This window comes from Strongylocentrotus purpuratus, unplaced genomic scaffold, assembly GCF_000002235.5.
Source record: "Strongylocentrotus purpuratus isolate Spur 01 unplaced genomic scaffold, Spur_5.0 spur5_scaffold_10, whole genome shotgun sequence".
Classification (NCBI taxonomy): domain Eukaryota; kingdom Metazoa; phylum Echinodermata; class Echinoidea; order Camarodonta; family Strongylocentrotidae; genus Strongylocentrotus; species Strongylocentrotus purpuratus.
Window position 1 is genome coordinate 27,615,106 of NW_022145595.1, and position 24,931 is coordinate 27,640,036.

The window sequence follows — 24,931 nt, forward strand, 5'->3', positions numbered from 1 at the left end:
TACAAATAATATTTTACAGGAGTAAGGTCACAACAATGATTGTAAAAGGATGATATTTTGATACACATTATGAAGCCCTGCATAATCTACATGTATAGGATCCGCATGTATTCCACAACACCATCATTTTATATGTAATTCTTCTTTTTGCTCCCAAAGCATTATCATGATGGGGTCGTCAGAGGTCAAAGGTCATCATGTCATCACCAACCTCCAACCAGAGCTGAATCCTCCTGAATTCTACCAAAAAAGGTTTGGTGTGAAAACTATCAATATCGCATCAAAGAAGAATTGAATGACGCCATCTTCTACACAATTTGGATGTGAATAAATCTGCTTCTTCAGGTTTTTAAGACCAAACATGTTCATGATTCATTCGTAGGTGTGTGCAGGAGATAAAGGGAGAAAAGATGATATGATTATAAGCCTGGCTGAAATATAATTCTTGTTGGTTGCCAAAATAGTTCCCTTAATAAAGAATGAATAATTTCTCATTATCTTTCTAACAATTTTGACAACATACTCGATTAATACTCGATTCTGATATTAGTGACAAGATCTTAAATTTGAGTTGAAGACTCTCTGTGTTGGCATTTATAAAATCAACTTTGTGATTTTGAGGGGAAAAAAACTTGTTCAGGAGTAATGTGTATCAACAATTGTTGCAACCAACAAGAAACCATATATTTCTTTGGGAGTTTGTATTATAGAGAATATATTATTCATTGAATAAGTACTAAAGAGGAATGATTTTGAAATGTCCTGTATATATTGTACAGCTGTTGTTTATAACCAAGCAACAACAAATATTGAGACATCTAAAAATATTACTTTTTTATCGAGTCTCACTGAAAATGTATTCCAAATTTTATTCGAGGTGAAGTGAGTTTCATTCTGGTATTTTAATGTAAATTATATGAGACCAGTGAATGCCTGCCGTGTATAGGTTTACATGTACATGTATATGTCGTATATTGTGAATATTCATTTGTATGCTTCCTTCCTATTTAGGCTGATTAAATGTATATGCTACTTTGAAATCGCTTTCCTTCAAAGGATTTGAGATAAATGACAGAAAGGAGATCCTTGATTTAGTACTTTTAAGTTGATATTGGCTGAGCGTATATATTTTGTTTCAATTCCTTAGTATACTTTGTGCTGGATATACAGGCTTGTAATTTACCAAAGATGTTCATGACTTATCAGATTCTTAAAGTATTAAATGGTCACAAGCTTTGTCAAAACCATGAACCTTGTATCTTCTGTCGTTATGCCCATTTAATATTTGTAATATTACTGTTATTTTGGTAAGGAAATTTTTTTGGTACCTTACATCACAAAGAAATTGATATTGTTGGTTCTAGAAAGAAGATAAATTTTTTTTATACATGTACTCAGAGGAGTAAAGAGCACATTCAGTGCAGAGTCATTGAAAAAAAAATTTATCAGATTTTCCCTATAGATGTAGTCAATTATTTTGAGTTATTATTCCGAGTATCATCTAACTTTCTTGGAAGAAGGCACAATGTCTCAATGGAGTATTTTTTTAGTGATTTGTTCATACTTTTGTTTCAAATATTATGTAGATGATAGCCTTCAAATTACGTTTGACATTTGCTATATGTAGTATTGAATGTGTACATATTGCTTTAAACTTGTATATTCTAACAAAAACTTGTATAGATCTTTCTTATTTATTCACTCTAAGATTTTATGTTTATGTGTGAGGTACTCCTTTTGATATCCTTTCTCTTTTATTTAAAAAAAAAATTACTTTAATTCAAAGAAAAAAATAATGGATTACTTGACTGAAAACTCATAGTGAGAAATATCAATGATGAACAGTTATAATATAGATGCAAGACCCTCCAAATTTTATTTGAATTGGACAGATTTCACTAGCATTTTCCTTTGTAAACAGTATTTCTTTTGACATTAACCGAAAAACACTATATAAGGTAGTTATGCAATGAAATTAACAAAGTCAACATGTAGTCATTATTTTATCTTATATAATGCTTCAAATTGTATTGTGAAAAAAAGCTATGAATATCATGTACACGTAGCTTATATTTCACAATAACTTTTGTAATGTTTTGTTTTAATTACTATTTCCCAGACATGTATTTTCTTAATATTGAAATGTTTAATATTGTGTAAATAATGAACTGATAGGGACAATGCCTTTATATTATACTTGCCAAGTTTCTATAGGGTTTTCAGCTTTGTAAAAAAAAAAAACCCCTCAAACGTCAGATTGCAGTATTTTAAGTGTAGATGCATATATATAAGCCTATGTAAATGTATTTTCCATGAATTGTTATTGTAATATATTGCCATTTATAACTGCCGTCATGGAGGTAATTGAAGGCATTGCTTCTTAATGTGTATCACTTTTGCTAGGCTGATTCCAGTGATAGCTGTTAATGTAGGCTATTTAAATCACCCTAGATGCGATATTTTTTAGTCTGCGGTCTTGTTCATGTTAGATATTCAATAATATATACATTGTATTTTCTACTGTAAAGTTTCACTATCCAGTTTTAAGTATTAAAAGTTTTTACTTTGATCATCAACGTAGATAATCATTTTTTGAGATGTTCTTGCTTCCTTTCATAAACTAACCATTTTCCTATTTATTTGTAAATAATATTTTCGAAAATAAGTTGAGAAATGTAGGGAAAGAGAAACTAATTTCTGTAAAGAGATAGTAGTGGAACATTGCCTTGACAAAAACAGTAAATATGTTAGAGTTGTCGGTGTCAGAGATTAAGTTTGATAAATAAATCATGAAATATTGCAACTTTGTAGTTCTAACTGAAGAGAAAGATACTCTATGAATAGTAAATTTTTGTAATATTTGCTTATTTAGGCCTCTCTCAGATATGACGTGGCAAAACCAGTGTTTTTTTTTAATGATGTAAAAAGTAATACCCTCCATATTTCTATATCTTATTAAACACAGAGCTAAGTGAACACTTGCAAGTCCGTCGTCACATGCAGTTGCCAATCATTTACACTTTAAATTATTAAAAAACACCTTTTTTCTGTGGTTTACCGTGTCATATCTGGAAGAGTCTTTAAACTCACTTCAAGTTTTTTTGGATGCCAAAACCCTGGTCATTTTCACAGCAAATCTTGCTCACTATTTGAAATCAACAAGTAAGAAGGTTAAAATATTTGGTCCGCTAATTAACCTAAAGCATAAGATGAGTAACTTCACGAACCACAGAACTTGGGTATTTCTACTCTCCTTCTTCCGTTATTCAAAATGCAAAGAAAATTTTTAATATAGAAATTTGATTTGACCCCTTCTGACCCTTAGCAAATTACTATCATATGACAATTCAACGCTTATTATATATTTCAGTAAATTTCTGACCATGTAATTGTAAACCCAAGATACATTTCTGTCTACTGCATCATATAGGCCTGTGTATGTAATATTGTATGGCTACTAAAAAGAGTACAATCAAATCATAGTTATTCGTTGGAATAATTGACCTTGGAGATAGAATGAATATGCTTTCAACAAGCATTAAACAAAAATACTGTGTATTTTTCCAATGCTTCTCAAATAATTTATTGGGAAGTCCATTACCAAACAATTTCAAGTTTTTTATTTTTTCGTTAAGGTGTGAAGTGACCTGACCAAACTATATCATCATTATGACCCTCAAGAAATTATGGATCATGTATGAAAAATTGTGTACGTTTTAACTCTGATATGTGGTCAACTGTTGAAGATTTTATCATGAAGAATTGTCAATCATTGGTCAACTGAAAGGATTGTGATGAAAATAAATATTGTATCATTATTGTATAACAAATCAACATTATCAGTGTTTTCCTGCTGTATTTTTTTATTTATGGTTTGTGACATTGTCGCCTCATCAGCTCTGGAATGTTCTTTTGTGTTTTGATTTTCAGTTCAGTCATTTCTGCAAGTCCTTTTCCATTTGAACAAAGAAATCAACACAAAACAATCTTTTAAATTTGAAGAGGTGTTTTGCGAAGTGGCTTTAAAGGTAATGCAAAGTTTTGGAAAATTTTGAAAATTGGATGGATAATAATTCTTTACAATTTTGATGCATTTGGATGCTCTTGTGAATGTATTATAAGCACTAGAAAATTTAGCCCCTAAAACACTTCTGCTTTTGAGTAATTGAATGATCAAATATTTACTGGTGCTCCCGGTAAATTTCAAGTATTTCAAATAGCACCCAAGGCGATTCCATGGTAGCTGCGACCATGACAATCTCAGAATATGTAGTTCTAATATGTAATTTTCAAACGGGAATAGCAAATCGGTCGATCGTGGTCTAGAAACATTGTTTTAACGTTAAAGTAATATCAGTTTTGAGAGGGCGCTTTACAACATAAAGAGTTTAATATTCACAATTTCATCACTCAATTTCAATGTTATAAAATTGCATATGCTTCCAATATGTTCATTTGAACCAAGTTCATGACCCCATACCAAAACTTTGTGTTACCTTTAACTTGGCTTTGGGGGAAATTATTTATTATTAATGTGACATTCAGGAATGCAGACAAACAGGAGCCTTGGTATATTGTATAAAGAATAGAAATGTGTGAGAGTCTACAGCAAATAACAAATCACAATAAACAAAGTTCTTTTTCAGTTTGGAAAGTTTTATTTTTCTTGAAAGAAAGACTGAGATGGATTCATGTACACGTGAATAGGCATCAAACAAAACAAAGTAAAAAAAACAAAACTTTAAGATCCTGTCCATAATAATTGCATTTGTGTCATTTTGTAACTATCCTCTACAATTGATATCCTTCAAATTGTCTCAAATCACTCAAATTGCCAGAAATATATGTCTTACAACTGAACTAATTAGAGTCTTATATAGCCATTCGGTAATGAAATAACTTGCTCATATCAAAATACAAACAATTCTGTTATTTACAAGATATAATACAATCATTAATGTGCAGCGTCAGGCCTGGTAATTTTGACTGCACTTTTTGAATATCACTTTCAATATGAAAGTACATCAATAAATTGTATACAATTCAAATATTTCACATTACATCAATGCCCAATGAAATCAACATGTCAAATATTTGCCAAATGCTGTAGTACTTTCTCTGAATTTGATGTGCATATACGTTTACTAGTTCACATTTGTAAAATTCTATGGCAAGAAAATTCATAGGGCAAGAGACTTTTTTACATAAATTTTCTTCTAATATTGTGAAAAATTATTTTATTATTGCCTTTTCTCACGTTAGCACAATTTGAGGAAATGTGAGGAATTTAGAAATGACATGAATTAAATCAAACATCCGTACTAGTGTCCTACTTCAGACCTGTACGGATAAAAAAAAAACCTGGCCTACCACAATGTCTGTAAAGAATACAAAATCACATAAAATCTGTTTCAGCCAAACATACAGTGCAATAGAAAAAGTCTTTTGAAAATATACTTGTACCAATATTTAATGCTGATACTGGCCATCTGGATGGCTGAATTTTAACAATTAAAACAGATGTATACCATGTACACCAACAAAGGAATAAAGTGTACAATACATTTCAAAAATATCATTTATAGAATACATGTATATAGATGGAAGAATAAATTCATTAATAATGGAATAAGTTCATCAATAATGGAATACATAGATCAATAATGGAATAAATAGATCAATAATGGAATAAATAGATCAATAATGGAATAAATAGATCAATAATGGAATAAATAGATCAATAAATGGATACCTATTGCTAGTGGTATTATGATAAAATAGATGGATATTTATTTTAAAAAAAAGGAATAAAGCATACAATAAACAAAGAAATGATTAATAACTCTATCTATAGAATAATTCTTGCCTCCTAAAAAAAATGAATGAAGTTTTGTCATACAATGTAGTTGGTATTTGCACAAATCTCATTTCAAACATCAAACCATTTTTAGCCAGCACATCAAAGCTTGTTTCATCAACATTAAATGCTGTAAATTGTGGATATTAATAAACTCAAATCAGTACTGAGATATAGTTTATAGTTAAATGTTTACATGTATACATGTAGAATATCAACAACACTAAATACATGATGAAAACCATGAAAATCAACCAACAAAATACACATTATCTTATAGCTCTAAATTGCTAAAAATTCAGAAGCATTTGGAAGACTTCATGCATTAGAATGCTAAAATAAACGGTAGTTGTGTATATTAACTACTGTGTCAAGTGATGTGGCCATATTTCAGAAAATAACTTCCTTGTAAATAAAATGGTATTCTAAGGCTAAAATAGATATGTGTATTTCAGATCAGTCAAGGTGGTGAAAACATATTTGACAGTTATACATGTTAAAGAGCTACATATTGTCTTGATGCTAAAACTTTGTGAAACTTTGCATAGGTAAACCATAACATGCCCTTGAGATATTTTAGAAGTGAAGTTCTTAATTGTATTAAGTAATTGGTATTTCAGTAAAAAGCTTCACTTATTGGTAAAACTCCATGAAACATTGCATAGAAAAAGCATGGATATAGAGCAAGGTATCTCGATAGAGAACTTCTTGGGTCATTCAAAGTGCAAAAACATATAATACTTTTACAAAATCCACTAAATACATCCATGGAAGCCTTCCTAAGGCCCATTGTCTTTTCCTCTTTTCTTTCTCTCTCTCTCTTGTTACTCTTCTATTGTGTAACACATCAGTTTCTCTTTCACTGTCATCCACCCTTTCTATCACTATCTTTGACCTTATTCTCTTTAACCCCCCCCCCCTCCATCTCTCGGCCTTTCTTGCCACCCCTCTCTCTCTTAATTTTGTCTTTCTCCCTCTCCTTGCCACACTCCGATAATTTCGTTCTCTCTTTCTAATTGCCTGAATTTTGAAGTCAGCTTTAGATTTTTAAAAATTCAGCATCCTAAAGAAACAAGAGAAAGAACCCATTATGGATAGTCTATGGCTAAGAGATAGAACTATGCAAGAGCTATAAATCTAATTTGTATTTTCCTCATCTGCTTGATCAAGACTTTCATTTGAGATAGATGCTTGTACTAATACCTGGCCATTCATGCCTTCAATGATCCTAGCTTCAATGATTTCAATTCCTTCTTTGCCATCTTGGTCTTGGTCCTGGTCTTGGTCCTGGTCTTGTGATGATTCTTCTTCTTTGGTCCGAGATGACACTACTACTGGCCCTTGGTAGTTCTGGGACTGGTGTGACAAGGGGGACCAGGCATAGTTGTGGAATCCTCCTTGAGCATGGTGTGGTGGTCTAGACTTGGCCCAGGTTGGGCTTCTGTTGACCTGGAGTACCTGTACTGGTAGGGAGACATAACCCATCAACATGAAATCCAGGAAAGAAGCTCTTTTAAAGAAATGGGCTTTGCAGGAAAGAGTGAGTGTTGAACCTTATATTACATGTGTTTCTTGCATATTTAAATATATAAATTCTGTAGCCCACTCAGAATGGACTGCCAATTTGAGTGGCTTTCTCTTGTAATGTAACATTGTACTTCTACTGTAGATATGAACATGCTAGCCGTCAGCAAGTTGACTTTAATTTCTACATTCACAACATCAACACGGGGGGGGGGGGGGGGGGGGGGGGGGGGGGGGTGTTTTACAAAGATCCTAAGTTGAACTTACCTCTAAGTTGGACTTAACAATTATGGAAAGCCATTTCTATTATCAAGGAGATTTCATGTTCTTGATGTGGAATTTATATAAAGTCTAAAATAATTGATTTGTCGCTTTTTAACATAATTTATTTTAAGGCTACAAATGGCTTTCCATAATTTTAAAGTCCAACTTGGAGTTAAGTTTGACTTAGGATCTTTGTGAAACACCCTCCTGCTTTGAAGTGTGTTTTGTCATCTAAATAATAGAATTGCTGGATTAAAATAGAATGAAATAAAAACAGATAATGTTGATTAACCCACCTGTGCGCTAACCTCTTGAACTGTCTGTGCAGATGCCCTGTCTACCTCACAGTCTTGATTTGACCTTGATCTTCTGAGTTACAGATGTCTAGAGACTCATAGACTAAGCTTTGGAGTTCTTCCTTGATTTCATCATGGACTTGGCTCTCACTCTGGTTGTTTGGGAAGTCTTCAACAACAAAACAAGAACGTCAATGACGTAGCGCTCATCCGCATCTCGCAACAACAAATATCGTAAATTTTATGTGGTACACCTTTGAACTGGTCAAAAAATTAAAATTTGATGCCCTGGAAGGGCTCTACCAGATAAGGCCAAACCAAATCAAAATCGGTTAAGAAATGTGGGAGAAAAAGCAATTGTTGTTATTTTTTGAATAAATTAGCATAAATTACCATAATTAATTAATGGAGAACAATTTCAAAATTCTGCGTAGAGGTATAGTGTACCAAAGTTAGCTCTATGATATAAAGCAAATCAAATGTAAATTGGTCGAAATATGAAGGAGAAAAAGCATTTTTTGTGATTTTTAAAATTATTTTTGGAATAAATTTGCATAAAGTACCATAAACCGAATAGAGCAACGTCAATCTGGCGCTGCTCAGTGGCTGCCGGGCTCACGATCAATTGGGCAAAAAGAATTTCCGAATTTGCATAAATTACCATAATTAATTAATGAAGAACAATTTCAAAATTCTGTGTAGAATTTTAGTGTACCAAAGTTAGCTCTACGATATAAAGCAAAACCAAATCAAAATCGGTCGAGAAATGAAGGAGAAGAAGCAATTTTTTGTGATTTTTAAATTATTTTTGGAATAAATTTGCATAAATTACCATAATTAATCAATGGAGCAAAATCTCAAAATTCTGTGTAGAAGTTTAGTGTTCCAAATTAAGCTCTAACAGATAAGGCAAACTAAATCAAAATCGGTCAAGAAATGAGGGAGAAGAAGCAATTTTTGTTATTTTTGGAATAAATTTGCATAAATTACCATAATTAATTAATGGAGAACAATTTCAAAATTCTGTGTAGAAGTTTAGTGTACCAAAGTTAGCTCTACCAGATAAACAAACCAAATCAAAATCGGTCGAGAAATGAAGGAGAAGAAGCAATTTTTTTGTGATTTCGAATAAATTTGCATAAATTAGCATAGATAATGAATTTCACGATTCTGTGTAGAAGTTTTAAATCCCCCTCCTAGCCCTATCATATGAAACAATCAGAATCAAAATCGATTGAAAAATAACGAAGAAGCAGCATTTTGAAAACTGTGGATGCAGGACGGACGGACGGACGGACGGACAGAAGGATGGACAACGACGCCACGGCATGGCATAAGCTCATCAGGCCCTTCAGGCCGGATGAGCTAAAAATGATACTTATTTCAAAGAATGCAAGATCAGTAGAGAGTTTCACAAAGACTAAGATCGACTTTAATTATGGCAGACAGTTCGTGTCACTATTTTATCTCATCATTTACTGGCATTGGTTTTTCAAGGGACGTACCAATCGTGGTCACAAATCTACATTTCATTATTGAACAAAAAATTTTGAGAGACCAATGGTAAGAGCAACCATTGGCATGAATGGCCAGCCATAGTTAAGTCCAACTTAAAGTCAATCTTAATCTTAGTGAAACACTCCCCTGGTCTGCAGTTTTATTGACTTTTACTCTATCTTTAGCCTATGACAGTTTTAGCCAATTTAAATGCAGTTCTCCGATAAAATGCAAGAAAAGATTCTTATGTTGACATGAAAATGAAGTTACAATTTATTTTGGATTTAGAGACTGAGACACAGTTAGGGCAAACAAATATCATACATTGTATTAATAAAGGATTCATGCATTGTGGTACACATGAAAGTTTGGTTTCAGTTATTCTAATTTGACAATTGAACTCTTCACAATATCCAACACAGGATAGGCACAGTGAATCAACTATCAGCTTAGACCGCCAGGACTTTCAAATCTGCATTATCTGACTCAATAAATGAATTGCTTTTAATAGAGGAAATGGCCGTCTAACCTTGGCTTTGTTCTGTGATATCTTCATTGGTCTGTATCGCATCACACATAGTAACATCTTGAGCTTGACCCTGCTCTGCCATTTGAATAGATATAGGAGTAGGCTGACTTGGAGTAGGCTGTTGCTGTCCCTGTATGACTGCTATGTTGTTATTCTGGTTGGTCTGTAGCATGGTTGGCATTACGGTAGGGCAAAAAGCTTGGTTCATAACTACAAATGGAAAGGATCAAAGGGTATATCTCAGTGGAGAAAAGATTCTGTTCATAATCACCTAAATGTACATTCATAAACAGAACGCATAAACAAGTTGTGATTGGTTGATAAGGAAATCCATATTCATTTCAATTTTAAAGAAGACAGGATGACAATAAAGGTCTGCAGTTTTTAATTATGCATTTGCAAATTTTTGTTCTCAAATCCTGTATAATTTGTACACAAAAACTGATGAATTTAACAAATTTAACTGACAAATATTTGCTAAACGCTACACTAGGTACTGAGAAGCCATGAAGTATTCAATACAAAATTATGTATGTGGTGATTTCTTATACATAGCACAACAATCTTACCTGGCTGATTGTTTTGATTGTTGTGAATCATGGCACTGTTTCCTCCAAAGAAAGCTGTCATAGAAATAAAAAATATTTGTATGAATATTACAAACTAAATTTGTGTTGCTCTCGCTTTGTATCAAATTTACATATGATAATAGAATCCCAAGTGTTGTATTCTTAGACTTTTGAAGTTCCTGAAGACAAGCTACTTACTTTAGCATCATTCTTTCACTTTCTCACCGGAAGAAAAGGACTAAATAAAAAGATAAATAAATAGTGACTAGTGTTCATTATACAAAATTCACTAAAATGTAGACAGTTCGAACATTAAATACAAGAACCTTATGATTCAAAAAGTTTCATGAATTATTGAATCAATAAATTACCTGCATTATTCGGTAAGTACTGCTGTTGATTACAAGCTGAGAATCCCGACACATTCCACTGTCCCATATTAACAGGTTGCATAGCTTGTTGAGGCATAGCCATCTTCTGACCAGCTATAACATAGCCTACTGTAGGAGCACGATAAGGCTGATAGTACATGTTACCCCCGCCCACCTGTATAGGACCAGTGGGGCCAGGAGAGAAGGTGGATTGCATGGGTGTGGTGTCTGGCATCTCAACAAATGGATACCGCTGGGCAACATGCTGTTGTGGCTGGTAAAATGTTGGGTTGTTTCTGTTGACGTGGTAGAGGGGTGGCATGTAGTCGGTGCGGGTGTTTCCAATGAAGCGTTGCTTACGACGAGTAGCTTTGAGGGGGTTTGGTGTTCGACGGCGTCGAGGGGTTTTTGTGACGGGAGCATTCTCATCAAAGTCTGCATTCAGAGACCACAGACAGCCTCTCTTTGTTGTTGATTTATCCTCTTGGCTGATCTTACGAGATGTGAAGCGTGGTGTAGTCAGGGCATGGCGTATAGAGCTCTATAACATTAACAAAATAAATAGCACAAAATGGTACTACTTAATGCTCATACAAGCAAGACTATGAGAATGATAACATTTGGAAATCTGACAATTTAAATAACAAAACATGCATGTAACTTTGTGATTTTATATATCAAAGCAAAGAGAGAGAAGTCTAGAGAAAATTCTTGCAAATCAATAATATTCTGAGCCCATCTTTGATTTTGTATTTTCTGAATGGTTCATCAATTCTGGAGACAATCAGAATCATAGAAAGGACAAAACATGTACAGTTAGCTTCATTACATCTTGTCAAAAAAGTATATAGCTTCAGCTTATGCACTGTGAAGTTCAAAATATTGTTCAGGGCTTCTTTTTCAAACATTTTCTAGGTTTAGGCATTTGTCAAAGAATATATTAAAAGAGCCTCCTGAACCCTTACCTTCCAACTCTTCCTCTTCTGTCCAATGATATGCTTGTAGTAAGGAAACACCATTCTGCACAGAAATGGTACATATTGTTTTACAGAATTAAGCATCTATTATCCAAAATTATCTTTTAAATCTTGGAAAATTTATACAAAATGTTAATCATAATGTCAACATGTAAACCAATGAGAAAATAAAATGAGTGATTAAAATTATTGTTGACTTCCCCTCTCTGTCTTATCTACTCTCTTCTTTTTCTTTCTTGTCTAGATGTGCTCTATATATCCACCTCTCTCTTTTTCCCCTTTGCTACCCTTTCAATCCCTTATTCATGTACTTACTCCATCTCAACATAGACCTGAGAGGGCAGCATTTCCTTCTTAGTGCTCCTCTTGAAGCATTCCACCACCTGTTGTATTAGACCCACTGAGGGGCGTTGAACATGGGCGCAATCTATGCCACTAGGGGCTAGAGAGACTCCTGTCGATGCATTGTTGTTATAATTGATGAAAGTTGGCATTTGTGGGATAACTTGAGCTGCACCAGGTAAGGATGTGGTATGCCAGATATCAGCAGCCTGAGAGAAGCTCTGCTGCTTACCAAGTGATTGCTTTAGCCTTTTGATAGGAGATGACCAATGTAAAAATATGGGTTAAAAATAGAGCAAAGCAATATTGCAAAACACAAAACTAATCTTCCAGGAATTTGTATTGAAATATAGTTTTGAAAAGCTCAATCTGTAATTCATGTCCAAGTGCTACTATTACCTGTGACATGCAATATCAAATACAGATTTTGAAATATAATAGGCCCTTACTCCAATATTTTAAGTACACAAATTTAAAGCTTATGAATATTAAACAGGTAGAAATATAGCAAGCCTAAGATGATTGTACTGTAGAAGTTTGACTGCAGAATAATTGTGATGTAGCCCTCCCTCTCTGCAATCTCATGAAGATATGAACTGAGTCAGCCAATGTCAATTTCTTTTATTTTATTTTCCATTCATTATTTGTGTATGTTGACCCATTCTTATTCAGCTTTGTATGAAAGAAGACATTGTTTTTGTTAAATTGATTGAGAAGATGATTGTAAGGGGCTGGTTTTTCCCCTTTTTTCCTTACCGAGGATCCAGAGATATAGGTTGGACAGCCTGCCTCTGTGTCTGTGAGTTAGGATAAGCTACCAAGGTTTGTTGAGGGTTCCCCTGGGAGTCTGCTTGGTCCTGTGTGATAGCTAGTTGCCAGCTCTGTTGAGGAATGTCTGTTGCAGGGTTTCCTTCAATTGTTGAATAGAAATAGAGTTCATGTAGCCTCAGATCTACCAGTTATATTGGATCTAATTCTAGTTTCTACTGTAGATCTAAAAAAATAAGATGTTAGTCCCCAGTCTACTTAGATAATCTAACCATACATCTATAAATTAAGGGGGGGATGGGGGGAGTAAATGACTGAACAATGATCCTTACCTCAACTTCATGCATGGCATGCATGAGAAAACAAGCACTGCATAGATTAATCACAGTTTATTTCATCATGCCTACAGTATATGACACGCATTATGTTGGGTAGGGTCCACTGTGCAATTATTCTCATAAAATATCTGTATGCTTGCCACTTCTACGCTACAGTCTGAGTCAGGTTTTTTTTCCAAGCGTTCTTTCCAAGTTACATATGTTTTTACCCATAATGATAATTATCCTAACTCCATTTATACACATTTTCATCCAAGGGTATGAACAAAAATCACCACCTACAACATAGTTTTGTATCAAATACTTACCCCACCGTTGATCACCACCCTCACCCCCCCCCTTTTTTTCACCAACACTGCCCATGCTGTGGGGCATGGGGGAGAGTAGACCAAATTTTGTTGTCTCTTTCGTTTGTTTAATAGCCCCTTATTTAGGGTCGGCTCCTCTTTTTAGACCATAGGGTCTCCTGTGCAAACTTTATAGGAAAGAGAGAAGCCAACCCTACCCAAATAAGAGGCTAACAAACCAAAGAGAGAGACATTTTCGGTTTAGGGGGAGAGGGGATAGGAGGTGACAAGTCAGTTAAAAACTTGCCAAAACCAAAAGGCAAAATAAGTCTTTAGAACTTAAAGCCTTGATTCTCAGGTTTCAAGGAAAAAAAGATTAGCCCCTTCTTCTTCCTTTTCAAAAAGTTAGACTTAACAGTTAGACTTAGGCCTAGACCTCTAGTGAGAGAAGGTTTAAATCTACCAAAGCTAATCTAAGTAGATTCTAAGATTCATGGCACTGGACTAGACCATGAATCTAGTTCACTCTTGATCTAGATCTAGAGTCTAGACCCTAGGCCTCTATTTAAAATCTATTGTCACAGTATTATTCATCAATCATCAATGGTGATCTGTCAGTTTATGACAGGTTCAGTGACCCAATCAAAATTAGATGTCTAGCCTATAGCCAATATAGGCCTAGGGCCTATCAAGTGTCTCTCCGACTCCGAGTTCCTCGGTCTTGAGCCATCCGTTTCATTTCATACCATGTTGCTCCACATTATGTGATTATTACATCGTCTAGAAAGCCTTTACGAGGTCTTCCCCTCTTCTTCTTTCCATGAATACGACCTTCTAGTAGACTAGTCTACGACTCTGAGTCTGAGCATCAAGCCCCATCATGCCGCATTAATGTGTCCAAGCCATTTCTTCCGACTATTGCTGGAATGAAATAGTCCAGGCCTAGACCTAGAATTCTAGATCTAGAAATTAGGATCTAGAACTAACATCTAGATCTAGACTAGACCCTAGGCCTAAATAACAAATATAGACCTAGACTCTAGGCCTAGGGCCTAGTCTATAATGATTGAGGCCAGTTCCACGCCGACCCTCACTCAGCCATCATTCATTCATTCATTGAATTGGAGTCACGATTTTGCTTAAGCCTTAAATTAAACTGCTGTTTTAATGTTACAGTTAGATCCTAGACAGATATAGATTGTCTAGATGGAGATGTTAATAACTTCTTTCTTACCTTCACAATTTCCTGGGACATTGTTTGCTTCTTCCTCCATCGGCGGCTTTGCAAGTTCACTTTCTGTGGTTTTCATATCTTGGTTTGTTTATCTGGATCAGCTGATGTAATTTACCATGCGGCACTTCAATTAGTGTAATATACGCATAATATATGTAATGTACACGCTAACATAATAGGCGCATACACGCAGTTGGCTTTGGAGCAAAATGGCAATTTTGTATTCGATCCTGTGTTATTTTTTGCGCGTAATTAGTGCCAAAAACATGCGCATACGCGTTCCTCTGTGCGTTCAAACACCAGCAATGTAATTTCATTGGTTGATATCAAAGAGGGGAGACTGATGTTACATATATTACCCTCCCTCCCACTGGTCTTTGTGAATTTAGGCAAAAAACAAATAATACAAATAAATAAATGAATTAAATAAAAGATTTGAACGTTATATTTTCATTTGTAACTCTGTTGATAATTCAAAAATTGTCAATAATTAGATAACGTCAACTTTAACTTTTTATTAGTAGCATTTTGCAAACATATTTCTTGAGATATATTTGGCTTGATTGATTTGTTTCACAGGGTTAGGGATTCATTATTCTACTAGACAACGATAAAAGGGGCATAGAGACAAGAATTATCTAGGGCATATGAATTGACCCCATTACTTGACCTTGATAATGCTGTATTGGACAATAACGCAGGCCTAAGATTTTCCCCCAAAGACTTACACATTGGTTTGTATATAATTTGCTTTTCCATCATAAACAATTCATTCATATAGGCTAGGCCTATTTTATTTATTCATTTACTTATTAATCAATTTACTTATGTATTTGGGCCAGTACTAACAAATATACATGTTTAGCGTCCCCCGCCCGCTTCCTTTTTGGGGGCCGCCTTCTATTTTTGTTGTTGAATTTTTTTATTTTGTTTTAAAGAAAAAAAACACAGATTTTTTCTGATTTGAAAAAAAAAAATGTAGGCGGCCATCTTGAAAAATAGCCCGACTGTCAGGGAAAATGTACCAAGCGGCCATTTTGAGCGGCCAAGTGAAGAAAAATAAAGGAAAAAGGTCCTCCTCCTTCCTATTTTCAAAAAAGCAGGACGCTTAACATGTTTTGTTTTTATTTGGCCGATATTTATCTATTATTTTGTTCATTTGATTATTTATTTATCTATCTATATATTTATCTATGTATTCGTCCATTTTTTTTAAAAATTCATTGGTCTATTTATTTTGTATCAATTACCCCCGCAATTACCATAGCCGTGATTGATGTAGGTTCGGAAAATGGGCCCCTATCTTCGACAAAGGTCTGGATACGCCACTGCTAGTGTTATTATGCAGAGTTTGTTACCTCCTCAGCTCAATGTGGGTCGGCAAACCGCGGCAAACATGATGCACACTGTAGAAACATTTAGGCTTCTCACTTTATTCACCCCCCTCTTTCTCTCTCTATCTCTCTCTATTTATATATATCTCTCCTTCTCTTGCCCTCTTTACTTTTACGTTTTAAAATAACGAAGGTACAGGAGTGTCAAGTCTGACAGACGTGAGCGCTATACAATAACCCACTATGATTATTATTAATATTATTATTAAAACCAAAAGTAGATATCACTATTATAGTCTACAAGCAACACATTTCTCTCTCTCTTCACTCACTCAAAGTTTTGAAATTGAAAAGTTGATATCCAAGTGGTCGGGGAGGGAAATTCAGCCCCAGCACTTCTCCTGACGAAATTATGTGCTGATATGCCCATACGTTATATTTATAAAAAATAAAAATAAAATTTAAATTACTCTATGTGGAAACCAGCGCCCTCTTCGTATTATCTGTAGTATTGGATTTGCAGCGATTCGTTTAGTGAACTAATTTAAGTGAGATGACTGATAGACTTTGAACTTAAATCCGGGTTGATTATTAACCTTTATTATGACGGTTAATAACTATGTCTATACAAGTCATTGTTTGTGAACCGACACAGACAACAGGTCTCCAGTGTTACACTTAATGAGGGGGAGGAGAAGGGGGGGGGGGGGTACCCAAGTGGTACGTTAATATGCACTATACATTTTAACATATACTGTTACTTTATACGCCTACGATAACTATGCTTATTGCCATGATGATCAAAAAATTGTCTGCTAAATGAATTCTATAAAACTGTTTCATTAGTTTTCCACTTAATTAAAGCAACCTTTGGTCAGTGACGTCACAATTGCCGAGAAGGCCTTGGTAGACGGGAGATATACGGATATACACATGAAACATTGAGATATTCAATACTGTTGTGCTGGTCGGACTGTTCATTGTAACATGCGTTATTACCATACACCAATGGTATCACCGCGACATAAAATAACCCTGTTACCAGGAATCGCCTTTTTCTCAGTATTGAGCGTATACCTCCCAATTCTGGTTAGTGAAAAGACTATTCTACACAACTGACTCGGGCAGCAAGAAGCATTCGTACATTTTGAATAAGGATATGTTATTCTCGACTTGGTGATATAGTGGTGATATAGACAGAGTGGTATATAGTGAAAGATTATCAATAAGAGGCTGTATCTTCAATCTTCGATCAAGCAAAAAAGGACAATAATAATTCATCGGACTGGATATAACGATGGCGGCATCAAGGTAAAGGCTATAATAATTCAGGTAAGGAAACAGATTATTAATTATACGGAATATAGTTTTGTATCGTATTATTGTTGTATTTGTTTACTTATTACTGTTTTCTTAATGACTGTACGGACCTGAAAAAGCTTTAAAGGCAAGACAATTAAGAGGAATCCAGAGCATGTAAACTAAAGATATTAAGTATTGTGGCTCGTAAATGCACCTTATCTTGCTTTTTTTTCAATAAATATATAATTTTACAGTTTTAAAAGCACTCGTTGGTGATGGCAAGCATAATTATCACAACAAAAATGAAGGTTTATACTGCTACAAATAAATGCTTAGTTTTCCATGTATACTCCTTTTTCGCTGTACATGATTATTTTGCTTTTAAACCGATATAAAGAGAAACGACATTAATGTAATGTTTGTGATGACATGCGTACAATTATTGGAAGGGGCTAATAATTTCAATACATTAACAAATATCTTTATAATTTACAGATATACAAGTTTGATAATATTCCTTATAATAATAGGTTGTACGGCAGAAATTAGTGGTGGATCCAGAATTATTTTTTTTACGGAGGAGGGGGGGGGGGGGGTCTTAAACGTGACATGTCAACATTTTTGAGTACACACAAACAAAATTGGGGTTGAGGCAGCTTCCCCCAGTGTCCCCAACCCGTCGATCAAAATGTTGTAACAAGTCTACACCATCTCGATTCTTATGTTAATAATATAAGTGTTAAAATGAAAGCCTTTCTTGTTCATCTCGTTCATAAATCCTTGACTTGCTACGGAGATGTTTCATCAAGTCTTATCATAATTCATGAAACTTCTTGAATGACAAAATGCGAAACGCCCATATAATATACCCATACTTTTAAGTAAACATTAAAGGAATGCAGCATGATTCCGTGTATTTCCCCATTGTAAACATGCAGGGGAAATCCTTGTGTGGAGGGGGAAGGGGGGGGGGTTGACTTTTTTAAAACGATATGTCTCTTAAAGCCATTATTCCATAAATTATCATAAACAACACAGTAATTTACATACTAACCGCTCAATTTGTATATAAATGATTATTGCGGTATTTCTTATTCAGCAGGTTGAACTCAACTTCTCCAATCAAATAACGTAGTTTTGTAATTCACCGTATTTTAACATATTCGTGTTTTTCTTTGTTTTAAGATATCCACTCAATTTTGGTGGGTGGATGAACATTTTCTAATTTGATGCATGCACTTTTCAATAGTGGCTTGCTTAGGAAGGACCCCTCCCCTCCAAAAATAAACAACACACAAGGCAACATGGGGCTGGACAGATATCCATTCATTTCCACCCCGACCCCCCCCCCCCCTATGTCTATCAATTTCTGGATACACACCTGTTTCAAGTACCTGCTTCTCGGTAATACTGTGTAACCATAAGCACCATAGTTTATGTGTAACAGTTACCACAGTGATAATCCGACATGTTGTAGATAATGTGTGATTTCGATGTGGTTTTGTCAGTCTCTGATATCAGAAATCGGGTTTCATAAAAACAGGATGTTTATGTTAAAACAAATTTAACCGCAAATGAAATTACTGCCAACTTTGTTTATTTATTTAGTTTCTGTTTCTTCATTACACGCAAATTGCAATATCTTGCTCTGGACTTTCACACAACCATATTTTCATAATCTGTAATGAAATTAATTAAGATCCGTTATAATTCAATAGTGTTTACAATGACATTTTATTTCTATTTTAGGTACACTATAAAAAGTCGTCCCATCATAATAATATTAATATACAAGCACTGGGCCTACACTATACCAGTAGCCTATACGCAATACAAGGTTTGTAAATTATGCTATTGAGCTTTTTGTACGCAATCGAACACGTTTATTACGAAATTCCCTACAATGTCACGAATAGTATCTATGTCTGCTTTTGTGCATGTATTCGATAATTCATCGCTCTATTGCCATTGGCAACCGGAGAAGCCACGAAAATTATTAGCCTCGTTAAAGGGCTTTAGATTTCCTTTACAGCGAGAATCGACTCGCTCAATGCGTGAAAACATATAGCTTCCTGGTTCTTTTGATCATCATTACTTTATGGTCTTCTCAATGTCATCATAATATATTGTTAATCTTCATTGATTTACCATCATAAATCAAAGCAATCATATTATGATAATTCATGAACACGAGAATAACATTAATTACCACTTAATCGCTATCGAATCCGATATTTCAGAAATAATGAATATTAAACAACTATAAATACCTTACCATTAGGTACAAATTAATACAAAATAAATTATTGATTCATTCCTTAGCGCAACTGTGACTTCGGTGTCTACAATAAAATTATTGGCACTTCTTGTATGCGCATATTGAGTGAGTGTGCACGATGTGTTGAGGCACATGACATTGTTAGTCATTTGGGGATCAAACTGTTAATCATCATGGCCTTACCGTATGTACGTTACCATAGTTACTACCGAGTTTCATTTGGACCGTCCATGGGTATTGTCTAATTAAACGACGAGGAAGCATAATTAAGGCCGCTAAAAGATAACAAATATTTACAAATATAACAGCAGATGATCAAGGATCAAGCATTCGTTAAAATCAATGTTTGTCTTCAAGTTCATATCTATGATGGCCCAGCAGGGACATCGCGAATCGTTATATAGCGAATCTGTGAAATTCACGACGAAATATACGACGTCGTGAATTTCGTCCTAAATTTCGTCGTGAATTATTCGCGATTTCACGATTCGCGATGTTTCTTATGGGCCACATACGTAACAGAGTTTTTTTTTAAAAAAGGGTTAGAAGGATGGCAGATTATCAGACAGACGAAGCAGTGTAGGATATGAAAAAGTGATCATGAATTTTGAGGGTTATGTAGGCCTTAAATTAGGAAATGTTCTAAGAGAAAAGGAAAAACGAGATCCGATGGTTCTAAAAACTAGAAAGAAAGATAAATAGTTATTTGTCATGCATTATTTAGTTTCTGTTTCTTCATTACACGCAAATTGCAATATCTTGCTCTGGACTTCCACACAACCATATTTTCAATATTAGTAACGTAGTGTATAGGCCCAAGCAGTGCTTGTATAATAATATTATTATGATGGGACGACTTTATAGTGTACAGTACCTAAAATGGAAACGTCTGCAGTATGTTTATAAAACTCCACAGTAAACACTGTTGAATTGTAAATGCCTTCCCTGGAGTGGAAGTAACTTCTTAATTATTGTCTACTTTGTAAAGTCATACATTTTGTAAGTATACGACTTTGTAGTACATAGAATAAAGGTGGTGTAAATAAACAAAAGTCCACTATTGGAGAAGAGGGCGTATTACTGGGGAGCATGAGAAGCGAAGTGGGGGGGGGGGGGGAGGGGTGTTAAGGTGGGGGAAAGAGGGAAAGGGAATGCGAATAGAATATTGGAACCCCTCCCACACACTCCACCCCCTCTATAGATATAACGTGACGCCCCAGGAGAAATGGGGTGAGAGACAAAGAGAGAGAGAGAGAGAGAGAGACAGAGAGAGAGGGAGAGAGGGAGAGAAAGAGGACGGAAAGCTAGGGGGGAGAGAGAGAGAGAGAGTTGGGGTGTATTGGTGGGAATATCGAGTGATTGAGTGCATAAAAAAATGATTTGTGACATAATCGATATAGTTACAAGAAGACCAAAGTGATGATTGAAGTAGGTGCACGGTGCAAGCGTCAGTTGTTTATGTCCATTATTTTCTGCATGCAAACGTACATGTAGCTTTTACATAAAACATAATAATAAATTATTCACAATTATCAAGGTTTCTTTATGCTATTGACGAATGAAATACTAAACATGTCCTACACTTCACGAATACCATCCATGTCTCTATCAACTTCAGGTTTTCCGATCACGAGTGAAATTTAAAATATCAACAACAACAAAAGCAGTATGGGAAAGAAGACACAGCCCTACCCTCAACCTGCCAGCTCTCAGCAGCAGCTCCACTACCACCAGCCGCCACCAGCCCGGGTAAGACGAGCTCCTCACGGCATCACTGTCAGTATCTGCGTCAAGTACACAATCTTTGCATTCAATGTGATCTTCTGGTTGTGTGGTTTAGGCATCCTGGCCTTTGGTGTGTGGGGTCTCGTCTCGAAGAGTGTGTCCAGTGTCGAGGCTATCGCAGAAGAGGTATCTATAAAGTCGGAATGAAATTCTAGTCCATGTGTCGTATAGCCCACAGCCCTTTATTTGTCTTGCTAAACAAGACGTACTCCTTTTTACACTATATCCTCCATAAAACAAGTCAGTTATATTATAGGGAACTCATATAATCTATTTCCACTATAAAATATATTATCTATCACTGTTAATCTAAACAAACATGGTAATTCATCATTTTTTACAAAAGCACAGTAACAACAAATGACATTGCTTTAAACACCGATCCTTAATTGTTGATTAACAAAACAAAGTTCCTGAGAACATCGTGGCAAAGACGTCCAAGAAATCAACTCACGGGAAATTCAAATACCCTGTTGTACATTACCTATAGAAAACATATTCCGATTAGGTAATATATAATTTTACTGTTTGCTCATTCCTAAAAGTGATTCACAAGGGTATTAAATTATTATTGGGTTGATTTTAAAAAAAAAAGTTCCTTGCGACCGTATTTACAATTATTCATGCAGACTCACTTTGTAGTTAGAGAATTATACATGGTAGGGGCAGGGGATCATATTAATAACCAATTTAACCATTAATATCCTGGTAATACTTTGTTTATTTCGATGTTTTAGGTTGGAATCAAATTAGATCCAATGTATGGTTTCATCATAGTCGGTGGGTGCATCTTCATCCTCGCGTTCTTAGGATGTATCGGGTCATTGAGAGAGAACACGTGTTTGCTGAAGCTCTATGTCATCATCCTGGTACTTATCTTCTTGGCTGAGATCACCATCGGTCTCCTCGTCTACTTCTACCAAGATAGATTCGTAACGCTCCTTGATACATGGGTGGAGAAGACTCTACTTAACTACTTTGGTGAGGAGTGGTGGTGGGGATGATGATAGTGGTAGTGGTGATGGTCGTGGTGATGATAGTGGTGGTGGTTGTGGTGATGGTGGTGGTGGTGATAGTGGAGTGAAGATGGTGGTGGTGGTGGTGGTAGTGGTGGTGGTGGTGATGATAGCGGTGATGAAAGTGGTGGTGGTAGTGGTGGTGGTGGTGGTGGTGGTGGTGGTGGTGGTGGTGGGGATGACGGGGGTGTATTGGTGGTGCTGCTGCTTTTAATGACGATAATGGTGGTGGTGGCGATGGTGGTCTTTTGGTGGAAATGATAATGATAATGATGATAATGATGTTGATGTTAATGAAAATTATGAGGGAGATTGATATGATGGTCATGATGCAAATAGGGAAGATAGCTGTATAGGCCTCATTGTGGTGATGGTGATCATCAATGAGGATGTCATGGTGACCGTCGTGTTGATGAAGACAATGTTTATATTGGTATATATTGTGATGATGGAGGTGGTGACATCATTAATGAACCTAATGCCGACAATGTTCGGCGTTTGGAGGGGTGTGGTAGTGATTTGGTGATGATAATGTCAGGGCGGGGGTTGATCATCTTTAATAGTTCCTTAATAGTGCTGATAATGGTTGTGGTTGATGATGATGATGTTTGATGATGTGCTGTTGGCGGTGATGGCGGCATTGTGAACGAATGAAGGAGTCTGATGAACTCATGAAAAGTCACCATTTGAACGAAATGTTCATGTTAGTAACAATGAAATGTCTCCACTTATTATTCATCCATTTCTAGATGATCCAGACAGTCAGTTCTTGATGGATAACATGCAAGAAGGGCTGACATGCTGTGGTGTTAACTCTCCCGATGACTGGCAGAAGAATGCGTAAGACAGTATCTTATTTTCTCACGAATTGGGTCCCCTCCCCTGCCGCCGGCTGGATACGCCCCTGGCTTTGTTCATGATATCTAATGATATCAACGCCTTATATCCTATAGAAAAGGCACTGTATAAATCCAGTTATTATTAGTTTTATCCTTATTATCTACTACGCAGATTCATAGAGCCTTTAACAGCAATAGAAAATCAAAACAGATTTTCTGATGTGATCAAGTAGAAGATTGAAAGTGTGATTACAACTTGACGAAACGTTGCTCCTTGTCATAATGGATTTAATCCATTAAGCACTTATTGATAAATACATCAGAATGGCGATTTGAAAGAATGTTTATGAAACCAAAGGAGATGATGTACAGAAGAAAGACCAAGAGGCATTGGCTGAATGAGGACATTGAAAATAACCGCTCAAGAAGACAAATAACAAGATCGCAGCTTCCGATGACGTTAGCATCACATAATATTGTTCGGCTTTTTTTGTTGTATATCCTAATCTTTAGATTTACAGGCTTGGTGATTTAATGAGATAAGGCTTACAAAAAAATGTTGTATTGTCTATTGCGACCAACCCAGAATCATAAAATCTACGGTCGGCTTTTTATTTAGTTTTTCTTTTAACGATTTTTTAGAGAGAAAACGTTTAATGAATAAAATATATGTGTTAAAGCATTAAAAAAAAAAAAAATATATAAACATAGGTGCTGGCACCTAAAGGACACTACAATCTTCTTCTTTTTAAGGCCTAAAGTTGATGGGATTATTTTGTTTGGATACAGCAGTTGTTCAGATTAAATTCATCAATTGATGATATTTTTTCCAATGTCTACCCATGCAGATATTTCAACTGTTCATCCATAGCGGATTCACGATGTAGCGTCCCCTTTTCCTGCTGCGTCCCCGACCCTACTACATCAGTCATCAACTACCAGTGCGGATACGGCGTCCTAGCGCTACCACCCACCGAATGGTTCATGACCATCTACACCATAGGTTGCGCTCAATCCTTGACCGATTGGTTTAAGACGAACGTCATCCTGCTTAGTTGTATTGGTGGCGCCCTCGTACTCATGCAGTCCATCGCCATATGTCTTGCTCGCTCCCTGATCGGTGATGTCAAAGAAGTCAAGTCGTACTGGTGATCGAGTTTTTTAGATTTATTTCAGTTTGTAGGCGATACACACGAGGCGTTTTTTCGATGTTATTACATACGGGGGTGTTTAAGCCCTCTCAAAATTTCTCCAAGCCTCCCCCTCCAAAAAAAAAAAAAAAAAGCGCGAAGCTTGTGTAAAAAATAAATTAAAAAATCCCCCAGACAATCCCAAAGACCCCCCCCCCCCTAAAAAAAAAAGTAAAACTAAATGAATAAGTAAATAAATAAATACAAAATAAAGAAAGAACGAATCCGTTCTTGGAAATGAAAACCTAAACGTAAGCCAATAATCTTATCTCGAGACCAAAGCAGTACAAAAATGCTTTACGTTATTTGATTATAAATCCTTAGGGGTACTAAG

At 35.5% G+C, this 24,931-nt stretch overlaps 3 protein-coding genes across 4 annotated transcripts in view; 2 read left to right on the forward strand and 1 right to left on the reverse strand.

Annotated features, from left to right (window-relative positions):
• LOC580931 (collagen alpha-5(IV) chain) overlaps positions 1–3,834 on the forward strand; it is a 32,717-nt gene extending 28,883 nt beyond the window's left edge. Inside the window, exon 28 of the mRNA XM_030979953.1 lies at positions 160–3,834. The gene's annotated coding sequence lies outside the window, so the exon portion shown is untranslated. The remainder of the gene's footprint in view (positions 1–159) is intronic.
• Positions 3,835–5,801: 1,967 nt separating this feature from the next.
• LOC100889230 lies at positions 5,802–15,069 on the reverse strand. Of its 2 annotated transcripts, none has more exons than XM_030979954.1 (9): positions 14,854–15,069; positions 12,983–13,136; positions 12,200–12,475; positions 11,873–11,927; positions 10,908–11,448; positions 10,537–10,590; positions 9,968–10,177; positions 7,942–8,110; positions 5,802–7,315 (listed from the first exon to the last, which is right to left on the reverse strand). In XM_030979954.1, exons 1-8 carry the CDS (start codon positions 14,927–14,929, stop codon positions 7,983–7,985), a joined length of 1,494 nt encoding a protein of 497 aa, XP_030835814.1. In that variant the 5' UTR covers positions 14,930–15,069; the 3' UTR covers positions 5,802–7,315; positions 7,942–7,982. The 2 variants fall into 2 exon arrangements, with proteins under 2 accessions (XP_030835814.1, XP_030835815.1); XM_030979955.1 differs by having other exon boundaries at positions 5,802–7,320.
• Positions 15,070–17,118: 2,049 nt separating this feature from the next.
• On the forward strand, positions 17,119–24,691 carry LOC582219 (tetraspanin-5). Its single transcript, XM_782179.5, has 5 exons — positions 17,119–17,519; positions 21,386–21,678; positions 22,290–22,533; positions 23,318–23,408; positions 24,256–24,691. Exons 2-5 carry the CDS (start codon positions 21,436–21,438, stop codon positions 24,557–24,559), a joined length of 882 nt encoding a protein of 293 aa, XP_787272.1. The 5' UTR covers positions 17,119–17,519; positions 21,386–21,435; the 3' UTR covers positions 24,560–24,691.
• Positions 24,692–24,931: the final 240 nt, after the last annotated feature.